The sequence below is a fragment of the Protopterus annectens genome, chromosome 8.part0 (assembly GCF_019279795.1).
Source record: "Protopterus annectens isolate FY-2018-M chromosome 8.part0, PAN1.0, whole genome shotgun sequence".
NCBI lineage: Eukaryota > Metazoa > Chordata > Ceratodontiformes > Protopteridae > Protopterus > Protopterus annectens.
The window spans coordinates 250469599-250485412 of NC_056741.1; the positions used below are offsets into that span (position 1 = coordinate 250469599).

The following is a 15814-nucleotide window of genomic DNA, read 5'->3' on the forward strand; positions in this document are numbered from 1 at the left end:
TATCTATTATAAAAAAAATGAATCTTTTAAAATTACAACATGTAGTACTGTGAACGTATAGAGCATTAGTTTCCTTTTTGTGTTTAATGTCTCTTGCATGTTCCATAATTCTTTCTTTTAGTTTTCTCTTAGTTTTACCTACATAGTATGCAGGACATGAAATACAACTAGCTAGGTAGATAACCATTTTCGTATTGCAGTTACATTGTCCAGGACATTGAAGTGTTTTACCGTAATCATATACTGTACAATATGGTCCATCATTAATGTATTTGCAACTTTTACAAAATCCACATTTCTTCATATTTGATATCTTAAATCCTTGTGCCCTACTTTTGAAAATCTCCTTCAGATTAGTGCCCCTACTATATGTTATTCTCGAGTGTAAACCTAGGGTCTCTGTATATCCTCTATTGTTGTTTAACACACAATTCCAGGTGTCGTTTAGAATAGTAACTATTGCCTTAGAATTATCGTTGTTAGGTATGATAAATGAATCTTTCTTACTTATAAGTTCTTGTTCTTTCAACCTTATATTTGTTCCATTCCAGAGTATCGGTTTAAATTTTGTGTCCCTGTTATTTGACACCTCCTGGATTACAGAGTCTAACAAATTTTGCGGGTAACCCCTTTCAACAAACATATCCTTTAGTAGTCTACTTTCTTCCAAGAAGTTTTGGTCATCACTGATGATGCGTGAAAGCCTAACCATTTGGCCTTTCACCAAATGTTTCTTCTGGAAGTAGGGGTGATAACTTTCGTAGTGCAGGTAACTATTTGAATATGTTTTCTTACGGAAAATGTTTGATTCAATCTTACCATTTTTGTTGTACATTTTTATGTCTAGGTAGTCACACTGTTCGAAATATGTTTGAAATGTAAATTTTAGGAAGCTCGTACTTGTGTCTAAATAGTGTATAAAATCTTTTATGTCATTTACTTCTCCTTTCCAGAAGATCAAAATATCATCCAGAAATCTGACATAAAAAATAATGTTCTCCCAGTAGCTAGATGTAAAGACCTTTTCGATTTCCCAATGTGCTAGGACTAAATTAGCATAAGTGGGGGCACACCTAGCCCCCATTGCTACTCCTGTACATTGTTTATAAAATTCCCCTTCTAGGAAAACATAGTTGTTGTTTAAAATCATATCCATAAAATCAACTAAAAGCTTCCTTTTAACAGTGTGGTATCCACTATATTTGTCTAAAATTCTCTCAAAGTATATCAATCCTTCATTGTGTGGTATGACACTGAACAAATTAATAACATCGACCGTTACCATAATGTACTTGTCCCCTGTGTACTTCTCATTAAATTCTCTTAATTTTTCTAAGCAATGCCAGGAATCTTTAATTATGTGTGGAAAGTTCATACTGATACCTTTACAATGTACATCAACAAATTTAGCTATGGTTTCTAATTTAGAATTTTTAGCTGACACTATTGGTCTAAACGGTGGATTTTGGGTGTTTTTGTGTACTTTAGGTATACCAAATATCGTAGGAGTAATCGGGTGTTCAACAACTAAGAAGTCATATTCTTGTGTGTTTATCATGCTTTCCATCAAATAATCATATAATAGCCAGTCTATCTTTGTATATGCTCTTTGTACCTCATATTTAGAAACTTTTCTGTATGTTTCTTCATTCTCTAACATGGTTACCCTTCATTCCACACTGGGTAATAGTCCTACTGCTCCGTCGGCCAGCAATGGTTCATCGAACTCTTCAAAAGGTGACACGAGGAAGAAGGAAGTGAATCCGAGGTCCGGTATGTTTGAGAGTGCGAATTTGAACGCTGGAGACGGGAGAGACGTAAATTCCCATAAACGGAGATGGGAAAACATCAATGTCATTTTACAGGCACCATCGTTTAAAAATATACCTAGGGGAAGTATGAAGGACATGGGCTCCTTAAATGAACAGATTGTGGATTTCGAAAAAACGCTGAAACAATTTAAAACTATTCAAATGGACAACGCATTCCTAGAAAGGTCCCTGGAGTTGGAGCAGGTCCCTAAAGGTTTGCGTATATTTAAATTACCTTTTGGTTTCAGCCATGATAGTGTTGTGTTTGATGAACTGTTATCACTTTATGACAAAACTGGCCTTGAATTGCTAAAACTGATAATTAAGAACAATAATCATAGACTGACTAAACTAAATGAAAAACTAATAGAACTGGATAACAGCATTCAAAATGACTTATTATTTGAACACAACAAACACAGGATGGACAATGTGTTAAAGGAGATTGATAATTTTGTTATGAGAGGTTTAGAATATAAGAACAAAAAATTGTTCAGGGACAGCAATGATTATATTAACAAGAGGGCATATCATCATTTTAAGGATTTTAAACTATCTGTACAGCATCATGATAAAGTAAAGTCTTCTGTTAATAATGATGTGAATCATGATATGAATAGGGACAAATCAGTATTTAATACAAACAACAGTGGAAATAACTATGGACACTACAGTGGACATGCAACACAAAGGGATGTTTACAGAGACAATGATGTTTTTTTAGAGGAACCTCCACTAAGGAGGTCAGAGAGAATAAAAGACAGGTACCAAGGGGGGAAAAACCAGTATCTGAACCAAGGAAGGAAAACACACTTCAGGACAAATTCCCATTACTATTAGACGGTACACTTCATGCTAATGTATTTGATCTACCTAATGATACAATTAATACTGACATCATGGGTAATAATGTGAATGAAAATAGCAACCCTTTTTTTGATTTAGATTTTGATATGAAAAACACGGAAAATTCAAATGTTTTAAGTGACATTGATTTAACAGTTGACAATTCTGAAACAACTAACCTGGATGTTTGTGATATTATTACTAATGGTGGTTTCAACATTTATAATTACAGTGAATTGCAGCTGAACCAAGGTCACATCAATCTGTTTAAAAGGGGCTTTACATTTGTTCCGTATTTTAAAAGTGACATAGGTAAAATTCTCATTAATTTGAAACTTTATGTGAGATTACTGAACCTAAAAATGTTTTTTGCTAAGGAACAGACACCTGGTGAAGGTAATATTGATACAAGGTCTATTACACTTAAAAGATCTAGTACATTTGTACCACCTAGTAACCCTATTATACAAGTTTTTGAATCACTGTGTGAGTCCCAAATACGTAGGGAACTAAAGAAAAAACATGTGAAAAAAGACAATTTAACTGATACTGAGAGATTCTGTGTAGCTGAACTTTGTGGTAATAACAAATACAGAATCATGAAGCCAGACAAGGGTGGTGGCATTGTGATCATGCCAAAGGTAGACTACATCAATAAAATGGTAACCATGTTAGAGAATGAAGAAACATACAGAAAAGTTTCTAAATATGAGGTACAAAGAGCATATACAAAGATAGACTGGCTATTATATGATTATTTGATGGAAAGCATGATAAACACACAAGAATATGACTTCTTAGTTGTTGAACACCCGATTACTCCTACGATATTTGGTATACCTAAAGTACACAAAAACACCCAAAATCCACCGTTTAGACCAATAGTGTCAGCTAAAAATTCTAAATTAGAAACCATAGCTAAATTTGTTGATGTACATTGTAAAGGTATCAGTATGAACTTTCCACACATAATTAAAGATTCCTGGCATTGCTTAGAAAAATTAAGAGAATTTAATGAGAAGTACACAGGGGACAAGTACATTATGGTAACGGTCGATGTTATTAATTTGTTCAGTGTCATACCACACAATGAAGGATTGATATACTTTGAGAGAATTTTAGACAAATATAGTGGATACCACACTGTTAAAAGGAAGCTTTTAGTTGATTTTATGGATATGATTTTAAACAACAACTATGTTTTCCTAGAAGGGGAATTTTATAAACAATGTACAGGAGTAGCAATGGGGCCTAGGTGTGCCCCCACTTATGCTAATTTAGTCCTAGCACATTGGGAAATCGAAAAGGTCTTTACATCTAGCTACTGGGAGAACATTATTTTTTATGTCAGATTTCTGGATGATATTTTGATCTTCTGGAAAGGAGAAGTAAATGACATAAAAGATTTTATACACTATTTAGACACAAGTACGAGCTTCCTAAAATTTACATTTCAAACATATTTCGAACAGTGTGACTACCTAGACATAAAAATGTACAACAAAAATGGTAAGATTGAATCAAACATTTTCCGTAAGAAAACATATTCAAATAGTTACCTGCACTCTGAAGTTATCACCCCTACTTCCAGAAGAAACATTTGGTGAAAGGCCAAATGGTTAGGCTTTCACGCATCATCAGTGATGACCAAAACTTCTTGGAAGAAAGTAGACTACTAAAGGATATGTTTGTTGAAAGGGGTTACCCGCAAAATTTGTTAGACTCTGTAATCCAGGAGGTGTCAAATAACAGGGACACAAAATTTAAACCGATACTCTGGAATGGAACAAATATAAGGCTGAAAGAACAAGAACTTATAAGTAAGAAAGATTCATTTATCATACCTTACAACGATAATTCTAAGGCAATAGTTACTATTCTAAACGACACCTGGAATTGTGTGTTAAACAACAATAGAGGATTTACAGAGACCCTAGGTTTACACCCGAGAATAACATATAGTAGGGGCACTAATCTAAAGGAGATTTTCGAAAGTAGGGCACAAGGATTTAAGATATCAAATATGAAGAAATGTGGATTTTGTAAAAGTTGCAAATACATTAATGATGGACCATATTGTACAGTATATGATTACGGTAAAACACTTCAATGTCCTGGACAATGTAACTGCAATACAAAAATGGTTATCTACCTAGCTAGTTGTATTTCATGTCCTGCATACTATGTAGGTAAAACTAAGAGAAAACTAAAAGAAAGAATTATGGAACATGCAAGAGACATTAAACACAAAAAGGAAACTAATGCTCTATACGTTCACAGTACTACATGTTGTAATTTTAAAAGATTCATTTTTTTTATAATAGATAGAATACACAACCCCTAGGAAAAGGAAGGGGACTTAGATAACTTATTGTTAACTAAGGAGTGCCTGTGGCAGCTTCGATTTAACGCTAGTACCACACCAGGATTGAATGGGCACATCAGTATTGCTAGTATTTTGAAATACAAATCAATATGTATTTAATCAGGCTCTTAGGATACAAAATTTATATGTGCCATTTTAAAAATTTATGTGTGTCATGTAGAATAAAAACATAGTCATGTTTTACACAAATTATCTCACACAACATCACATTATGAGTGAATGTTTTGAAAACACTCTACTGTACATGATGCATTAATAGTTATTAATGTTCACCGTATTAGTATCCACTAAACATCATTGTTTTAAAAAATCATTTTTCATTTTTAACAAATCAGTTTTTAACTAATAAACACTATAATCATCAATACATTTGACTTTAGGTAACACATGATTTTGCAAAATGTTAATTTTTAATATGTTTTTTCATAATAATACACATTTTACACATTTGAATACACATTATTATATATTTTATATAACTTTGTACTAATGTAAACAATTATGGACTCATTTTAGAATGTGAATTCGTTTCAACATATATGAAATCACAATTATTTATTTATATATTAAACATTATTATTTATATTTATATGTATACATATATATATTTACTTATTAAATACATTTAATTATTTTAACAATATATATATTTATTTAACATAATTTATTTAACATAATTGTATTTATAAAAATTAGAATTATATATATTTATTAAATGATATATTTGTACATAGTTACAGGAATATATACACAATTTTAAGGTCAGGCCCTCATAAATTATCATTATGTCTTCTTAAAAGTAATATACTTCACAAACTTCTTCTATAAACTTCTTTTAAAAGTTAATTATAACTATCAGTTCAATTTATGGGTCAACGTTTAAGATAGAAACAATAATAAAAATAAAAATAAAAATAACTAGCATTTTGCATTTTAGCGTAACAATCAAATAATTATTTAAACAATCATTCAATTTGCACACATAATTAGTAATGCATTCAGTATATAAGGCTGGTGTAAAGATATGTTTTTGTACTCTGATGAAACCCACATTGATTTGAGCGGGTGAAAGCGCTCAGTATTGTTTTTTAGTTGTATGTATTTTAAGCTGTAATTCCTTCGTTTTTATTGGAACTTGTGTGAGCAATAAAGCTTCTGGACGCCAAGGATATCGCTTCTTGTTTTACCAGTCATTGTGTTATGTTTGTTTACATGCCCCTACTTACTGAGCTCACCCTTTTACATCTCTTGTCTTTCCCTTAAATCCTCCCCATCATTTCTTTTTCTTCACACACACATGTGCACACACACATGCACTCTTCTTCCCCCCTCCCAATCTTACATTCCCTGTTTCCTTTGTGTATGTTCGTCTGTTTGCTGCCCTCTTTTTCCTACTTTTCTGTACATCCATTCACCTCATTTAATGGTCAAAAATGGATTTAGACATTGCAATAGAACCTGTAATGTGGGTAACAGACTTTCCCATTGAGTAGTGACGCAGTGTATATGAATAAGCTTAGGCACATGCATGCTACATGCTTATTTGTTTTCTTTGACTCAGTCCTAGCCATAGTTGAAGGAATCTGTATTTCTACATGAGTATTGTCATTTCAACAGGTGGATTTTCTATCTAGCAGTAGTATGTGCTGCACAATTCGGGGTCCTGTATCCATCTGGTGCTGCCCCAGATGGGTGCACCCTGGTTTCCCAGTGAACATGTCCCCAAATTCCTGCAACACTGCTTGGATTTCTTGAACCTGAGTAGGAGATAGCTGCTGGGACATTGCTACCCCTTACACTGAGGTGTCAGCCTGACCCTTACTGAGGAGATCAGTCCCCAGATCTCCCTCAGACTCCTCCTGCAATCCACTGCAAATGCTCTGCACAAGGGCTTCCCTATCATGGTAAGGTTTCATCATGTTAACATGGTACAGTTTGTGCCTCTGCCTAGCAGTTCCACCATGTAGTTAACATCACTTACCTTTCTTACCACCTTGTAGGGTCCCTCCCAAGCTGCTTGCAGCTTGTTGTGTCTGACAGGAATGAGAACCATTACCTGCTGCCCCACAGAATACTCTCTAGCTCAAGCATTCCTGTCATACTACACCTTTTTCTGTTGTTGGGCTTCTGCCATGTTCTCCTGGGCCAAGCCCATGAGTTCCCTGAGCCTAGTCCTGAGGTTTAGGATGTATGCCACAACAGACTCTTTGTGAGACTCGCACTTACCTTCCCACTCATCTCAAATTAAATCTAGAGGTCCCTTCACCCTATGCCCATACAGCAACTCAAAGGGTGAAAAACCTGTGGATTCCTGGGGAACCTCTCTGTAAGCAAACAACAGATAGGGCAAATATTTGTCCCACTCCCTCTTAAACTGATCTGCAAATGCCCGTAGCATGGACTTGATTGTAGAGTTTAACCTCTCAACAAGACCATTAGTCTGGGGATGGTAGGGGGTGGTCTTCATGTGCTTCACCCCACAGGACTTCCACAGACAAGCCAGCAAGTCTGACATGAAATTGGCACCTCTGTCAGTCATTATTTCCTTTGGGAAACCTACCCTGCTGAAAAACTCTAACAAAGCATTTGCCACCTTCTCTGCCTCAATGGAGGACAAAGCCACTGCCTTGGGGTATCGTGTAGCATAATCCACTACCACTAGGATATACTTTTTCCCTGTGGAACTTGGGGTACTCAGAGGACCCACAATATCCATAGCTAAGCTCTGAAATGGCTTCTCAATCACAAGCAAAGGCATCACAGGAGCTCTCACCTTGTCTCCTGCCTTGCCTACTTTTTGGCACTGCTCACAGGTCCTGCAGTATCCTGTTACATCTCTGGAAATTCCAGGCCAATAGAAGTTCTGCATAATATGCCTCTTTGTACATTTTATGCCCATATGACCTGCAAAAGGGAATATCATGAGCTATGGCTAGAAACGCCAGATGGTATGCTCTAGGCACTACCAACTGCTGTACTCTCTCACCTTCTAACCCTCCCTCAGGGGTCCACTCTCTGTATAGTAACCCTTTGTCCCAGTATACAGATTCCCCATTTCCTTGAGAAACAGGTGCCTCCCTAGCTACCTGCCTCAGGCCTTGCAATGTAGGGTCTGAGAGCTGAGCCTGCCTCAACTCTCTCCTTATAACCCTTCCCAACTCCCCTTCTACAGGAAGTCTGGCATCCTCTTGACAGTGGTGCCTCACTGTCAGCCTGGTTACTACTACTCACCTCTACCTTTGCAGTCACTCTCTCTAAGGGAACATCAGTACCTGCAAGCAGCTGTGGCTCACATTCAGTCTCACTGCTACAGACCAGCTCCCTCCCTGAAGTAACCACCTCACCAGTCCTGGCTGCAAGTATGCAGTCTGTCTGGGTCTCCCCCAGGCTACCAGACTCACATGTTTGTCTCCTAGCCTGACTGAGTGTAACTGCATAAGCACATGATACTGCCTCATCCGAATCCTCCCTTATCGGGACATCTGCAGGATGGTAGTTCAGCACCCCTGTTGTCTCAAGACAACTATTGGCATTTTGTCTTTCCCACTTACTGGCTCCCTCACCTTTTGTTCTTCACCTTGCCTCTGTGGACATCTGTATGCCACATGGCCCCACTGGTTGCATTTAAAACATTTAACCCTAGCTCTTGGACGTGTTACTGGACTAGTGGCTTCCCCTGCTACTGGCAGATTCTGTTGGGGCAGTCTGTGCTGCCCACCATCTGCCCACCATGGTTTCCTTTAGACCCATGAGCAGTACTGGGGGTCCCTTTCCTGTGCAGGGCTGTCCTGCTTGCCAGGTATAGGCTTCACTTCTTCCAAACTCATCTGAAGTAGCACATTGTCTATCAGCTAACCAGATCCTCATGTCCTCAGGCAAAGTGCTAAGGGCTTATTCCCTCACCAAAAGGTCTGCCAGCCCATCAAAAGTGGTGACTTGACATCCACTCACCCATCTATGGAAATAAGTGCTCAGTTCAGTAACATATTCACACACACTTTCATCTGCCTTGTGTCTATGCTCATGAAGCTTTTTCCTATTTGTTTCAGTTGTTAGCTTAAACAATTCTAACAAATGCTTTTTAACAGTATAATCAAAACATGCAACATCAGGCATTTTTGACAAAACAGTTACAGCTTTACCATGGAGTAAGGGGGTCAGGAACCGTACCCAGAGCCTTTGGTCAACCCCATACTGTTTGCATACCCTCTCAAACATATGAATGAAACTACCAAAATTAGCCCCCTCTTTAAACTGTGGAAGAGATTTTCTGACCTGTTGTGCTTCTGGGGTCCAGTTACTCCCTTCCCCATTACTTCCATGACTCTGGTGAAGAGTCAGCATCTCCTTCTGCCTCTCCTTTTCCTCAGCTTCTAGGCGTAGCAGTTTCTCCTTCTCCTCAGCCTGGAAATGTCGCAGTCTCACATTGTCCTCACTATCTAGATGCCTCAGTCTCTCAGTTGCTTCTATTTCCACATGCCTGGCCTACAACTCAAGTCTCTTTAGCTCCAGATGGATTTTTAAGTCCTCTGTAGAAAGGTTGAGCTGTCCATTCTCTGAGGGTATTATATCTCCACTGCCAGTCTGATTGTCCTCCTGGTTGCTGTTTTCTGATGCAGCTGTAACCAAGGCTGCAATTAGGTCTGCCTTAGTCAGGTTTCCATGCACCAGTCCCCTAGCCCGGAACATCTCAGCCAGCTGACTCCTTGTCAGCTTTCCATACTCCTCTGCTGACATGCTGCCTGTTCACCCTGACTAACTAAGCTAACAAAAGAAATAAAACAATTGTGATCTGAACTCTGAGTATTCATTGTGTGGCTGTTTTAGAGTACAAAACACCTTCAAAGCTCACTGTACACAAGCTGCAGGAATTCACACTACCCACACCACTATAAGCCAATTAATATTTGCCAACCAATTAATATATGGTGTGGATATCCCACCACTGCCAAACAATTTATATGTGATGCCCATGCCCTGGCCCAGCAGTCAAGGAGCCTCAATCCTCACCATTAACACCAGTGGGGAGCATCTCATACAGGAGGAAAGGATAACAAATACACACAGTAAAGTGCAATTTCCCTTAAGAGCACAAGAAGATCACAGTCAGTCTGGGGCTGGTTGCTCCCTTGCTCTCCAGGTCCTCAATAAGACTCCCCACTGGCACAGCTATAGGGTCCAGATCTCAGCCAGCTGGGCAAGTTAAAATCTCCAGCACCCTCTCTGTCCAAACAGTGCTTCATGTCCCTGCCCAAGTAGCTGACACACACACACACACACACACACACACACACACACACACACACACACACACACACACACACACACACACACACTTTGAGATAAGAGTTTATACAACTACAAAGACAGTCCTGGGGAAGGCTGGCACAGGTTCACCAGCGGTGTCCCTTTTATCCAGACTATACAGTAGAAATCACTGCCACCACCCAGCTAATATTTATTAGCTACTCAAAGGCCCTTAAAAGGGTGTTCAATTATTACTGTGCAGTATATTATCCAATTGGTAGTATAACTAAACATTCAAGGCTTATTAGAGTGATGTGGTACAATAATCACTGTAAATATGCAATGTACTCTAGAGCTTAAATTATCTCTACACAAAACAGCCACAGTTGAAAGGTTTTAAAATATTTAATAATAAATAATAAAAACACAAGACAATGCTTCTTACTAAACAGTGCTAGTCAAGAGTTCAGAGATCACAGAGAATACTTAAAATAATTCAGTAGTACAGTTCTGACATTATAGAAAAACACAGCCTAATCTTTCTAGTTTCTAGCTATTTTTTAGAGAAAACACAAATCTAAGATAACTTACATATAGAAACAGGCAGAGTTCTGATGAGTTGGATGGTCGAGACAAAAATGCTTAATGATCTCTGATTCTCTGTTTTTAAAATCACATCCCTGGTTCCCATTACATCATTCTTCACACTTCCCTGGGTTCCCAGACTAACAGAAACTACATTTACATTCTTAGCATCTTGTATTATCTTGCAGCTGGTCAGGAAGCAGAGCAGTAAAAATAAATTTGCATGTTAACTTTTGGTTAAAACAATAGAAAGAATGTTTTTATGTAGATGGGCCGGAGCTGACTTTAGATCAAAGGGTCATAAAATGTTTTATTTGGTCAACAGAGAGCACTGTTGTTACATTTTTTGCAGTTCCACATCTAACAGCAGTTTTTCCATTTAAGACAACAAGCCTGTACCTTACATTAATATTTACAAATGATAGAATTGTCTATAAAATTCTATCTGGCTAGGCTGGCAGCCTTCACATTTCCAGCCAATCTTCACAAAATGAATATACTTTTTGTTGCTCGAATAAAAGAACGGTTGACAAATAGAAAATGAAGAGTAAAAGTTGGGAATGCAACAGATCTCTAATGACAACTAACTCGAAAGGTCCAACAAATTTCTTCTTTGGCTGATACTGTAGCAGAAATATGCTGTGTGTTACATTCACTGATGATATCAAAAAGTAATGTACATAAACACACAACAGATCACAGTATGTACAGAGTGGTTTGTTAGATTTTGAATTCTAGCCTGCTGAGAAATGAGCTGAATATAAACAAGAGTAATTCAACAATAATGATGCCCCTTATAAATCTGGAAATGGAAGTGCTTAAAAACAGCTGTTGCTCATTAAAAGCAGGGAATATGTACAGGCTGCCTTGTAAGACTTATACAAATCAAATGAGAATATGATGAATAATCACTGATGAGATTGTCCGAAACTCAAAGCACTAAAAAACTTTATAAGTGATTACATTCATCACTACATCAAATAATGTACCTAAAATGATCACAAATGTAAATCAATAGGTTACATTTGTGATCACCAAAAAAAAAAAAAAAAAAAACAAAGAAAAAACAGCTTTTACATGGGGGCTCTACACACAACCCCGGAACTTAACTATGCTAACTCCAGGGGTCACACAACCACAAAGAAAGGGGGAAAGAAGTGAATTATGTAATTGTTGATCTCCTGATTTTTGACCATTACATAATTCTATCAACTATATCACAGATGAGGTTTTGCAAAATTTCAGCATGAGATAAATGCGTGCAGTGACAAGATGTGATAAAAAAACTAACAGGTTACTAGTGTATTGACTGGGTTTTACAAAAAGCAGAATCTCAACACTACTTATTCCTTGTTTATGACCTAAATTAGACCAAAACTGGAGAATAAAGGTCAGCTTTGGTCTCCAAATATTAAGGGAATTTCAGGTAAGATGAAACATGTCCAGAGTCACCTTACTAAAAGAACAGCTGGCCTAAGTAACTTGGAATATAAATATCATCATCAAAACTTAGGATTGTCAGCTGCGTTGGTTCATAGAATTAAAGTCCTGACATTTGAACCAAATGATCTGAGTTTTGCTCACAGCATGATTGATGGAGGAGATAGCAGGGGCATGAGGGAATGAAGCAACAAGCATGTGGTTGCCCACTTGGAGGAAGAGTCCGTAACTGATGCACTTTGGGGACAGTGCCTTCTATGCCTCTCCATGCAATGCATAGCACCCCTAGTCAGAGACTGCATGTAAAGAAGCATACATATACAGCACATAGCAAGCTTATAATGGAAACCAGAACACTAGTGTGAGAATGTAGGTGCATAATAAAAAGCCTGACCACCCCCAACACTGGATAATGACACCACTCACAACATACTTAATCTTGCCCTTGGAGTAAATGAAGGGGCTGGCGAGCTCTGATGCCAAGAGGAAATAAATGGGTAATTGGACAGATAAGAGACAGGCATGATGGTTAAAGGGGTGCTAGATACCAACAAATAAGACAAAAAGTTAGGATTGCACTGCTTAAGTAACAAAACAGTGACAGGAGAATTGATATTACTATCTAAAGTTATGATGTATGATTTCTTTATGATATATCTCGGGCTGAATAGAATATCACACATTATTAATGTTAGAGGATATAATATAAAGCAATCAGAATCATTAAATATCTTTAAAAGAAAGAGCAGCATGGCTTTAGAATACTTTGTAAGAGCAGGTAGGCCCACACAATGACAAAACTTAAGAAGGGTACAACTGAGCTAGTGGGTAACAAACTCTATGAAACTTAACAAAGATAGTCGGTATTACAATTATGCATACCTGCCACTGTAAGAATGAACATATCCACACTGTTTTGTATTGTACTATTTTCTTACTCTTTAAGTCACATTCAGACTTCATTTCATACCTGTGTCCATCACTGTTTTGTTCTTTAGTTCTTCAACATGAATAGAAGTGACCTGGCAAAAGAAGGTAGCAGGACTGTTCCATGTCTGTAGTGGAATGGAAACTTGGCTTCTGATACTGAAAAATCCATCTTTATCAAATGTTCCAGCATCTTCCAGTGCTTTTATAACTTCTCCTGAAATATTCCACTGAATGGGACTCCACTGAGGCAAAGTATCAGCCACCAGACAGATTAATGTGACTGTATGATCAGAGTTTGTCTCCTGCTCTGTGGGTGCCAAAATAAGCAGACTGGGAGATCCTGCCACATCATCTAAAATGAGAAAGATTATTTACGACCTCTAGTAATCTCAAATAACATAATTTGTGGATGTAAGCATAATGATATTCAGAATGGCAATCTTACTGTTTAATCTAGACATCAAAATTAGTCTTAATTTATTATTTTTTATTTGGTTACCATGTGGTCTAACTCATACAGGAATGGATTATTTCCTAGCTGTAATCTAAGAATGTCAGTACTGCAGTCTGCTGACCAAGCATCTGCTATTACTAAATGGCAACAACACAAACCATCTCTTGGACTAAGACAACATGCATACACAAACACACATGAATACGTATCAGTGGAAAGGTATAGCCATGCATGCACCCTGGATCGCATGGTGAAGCACTCTGTCTAACGGGAAACCATGACTGCTACTAACATCAGTTTCTGCTTAGAACTTAGGCCACACTCTTCCAAATAATCAACAAGAAGGTGTGCTAAAACTGATCAAAGAACTCTGGAGAGTGAAACAAATAGATACATGTAGATAATTAAATTCTTAGCAAATGGCTGCATACACCTATGTTACCAAATACAATCCTTGCTAGATTGCATTATATTTCGATATCTAGATAAATGGCACATAGGCTTACCAATGTGAAAGGTAAGTCTGCTCTACTCTGAGCCTACTATATGATGACTATAAGCTTGAAAATGGAAACACTATAAAGTAAATATTTATAAAGGCTCATTTCTTGTATATTTTTCCATTTCACATATTATAAGAAATATAAGCAAACAAATTATCTGTAATAGGGTTCATAGTAATTAGTGGGGCACACGGAGATGAAAATAGTAAATTTACTCAGGAGACTTTATTCACAAGAGATAATATAAGTTTACAAATTATCCCATTTATTCTGTAGGAATTTTTGCACATTATTCCATCTATTCTGTAGGGATATTTCAAAACTGTCTTCAGAGGAAGATTGCTAAGAATCCAACACCGGTTAGGAAGAAAAAAAAAACTTAATGGGAGATGTAATGAAAACAACAGTACAGACTTTTCTAAATTTATTGACATTATTGGAATTTATTTATCTGGAAAGTATGACTGAGCAGTGCCCTTTACAGTGGCGGCCTAGGGAGAAGAGCTCCAATATACATATATCACGGACATCATTTGAATAATTTCATCATTTACTGTTTCATTCATGAGCAACAGTTCCTTATTCAGACATCCTTGACATTAGTTACATCATATACAAATGGTTCCCATTAAAAATATTTACATGGGTTGTATATGAATATATATTTTTTTTAAATACAAGGAGGTATACACAGTGCAATATCATCAGTATGCATAGATTGTCAGGTTTAACATAAAAATATTTGTTACTATAAAGACTTGTTCAAACTCTAGGACACAGGAACCTATAAAGAGTTAGGTAAGGATGGGAGGAGGAGGAATAAGGAACGTAAAGGAAATGAGTCGATATAGGAGGGTATGGTTGTGATAACACTACATTAAGTTTTGTGCAACAGTGCGTCATGGCACAAATTCATACAGCTATAGTAGTAGCAGGTGTGGAGCCATTTATCTGTCAGGTGTTGCTTCAGTTGACATTTAAAGTATTTCAGGTTGCAGACTGTTCTTAAGTGGAGTGGGATGGTATTCCAGCTATTAGCAGTGCAGTGTGAATACAGGGAATATCATGCATTGTCGTTATGTTTAGTTATGGAGGGTAATGATTTGTCTGTGGAGTATAGAGGTATTCTGGTAGTGTAAGGCTGAATGATGGAGTGAAGGGATGCAAACTGTTTTGGGTTGTGCAGAAGATGTAAGCCTGAGGGAGAAGGGATGGGAATTAGGATGAAGAGTCACAAGATAGATGCTAAAATACTTGCTAACCTGTATTATTTGCCTCATTTAAATGAACCAAAAGCTATAAGAAATATAGTGAGAAGAGTAAAACAGAAATGGCACCATACTGGATAATCTAATTAAGCCAGCTTTGCAAGTTATAAATGAACTTAAAGTATAGCTATTAAAGAAGATTAATATTATCAAATTTAAAAGTGGAAGTCTCGCAAACACTAGGAAAGGTGGTTTGCTCCTCTGAGCTTCCACTTGCTTGGCTGACTATAAAGTGAACAAGATTGCAAATCACTGCGAACAGTTCTACAACTCATGGATTTCTGTTTCCCAGTCAGATTTGCTGCTAGCATAGTTTTTATTAGTATGTCAGTGATAATTCAAAC

At 37.2% G+C, this 15814-nt stretch overlaps 1 protein-coding gene across 1 annotated transcript in view; it reads right to left on the bottom strand.

Annotated features, from left to right (window-relative positions):
• Positions 1-15814, bottom strand: part of LOC122808213 (immunoglobulin kappa light chain-like) — a 105216-nt gene that overhangs the window by 49245 nt on the left and 40157 nt on the right. The window contains exon 3 of the mRNA XM_044079177.1: positions 13286-13597. Coding sequence (XP_043935112.1) covers positions 13286-13597 — 312 coding nt within the window. The remainder of the gene's footprint in view (positions 1-13285; positions 13598-15814) is intronic.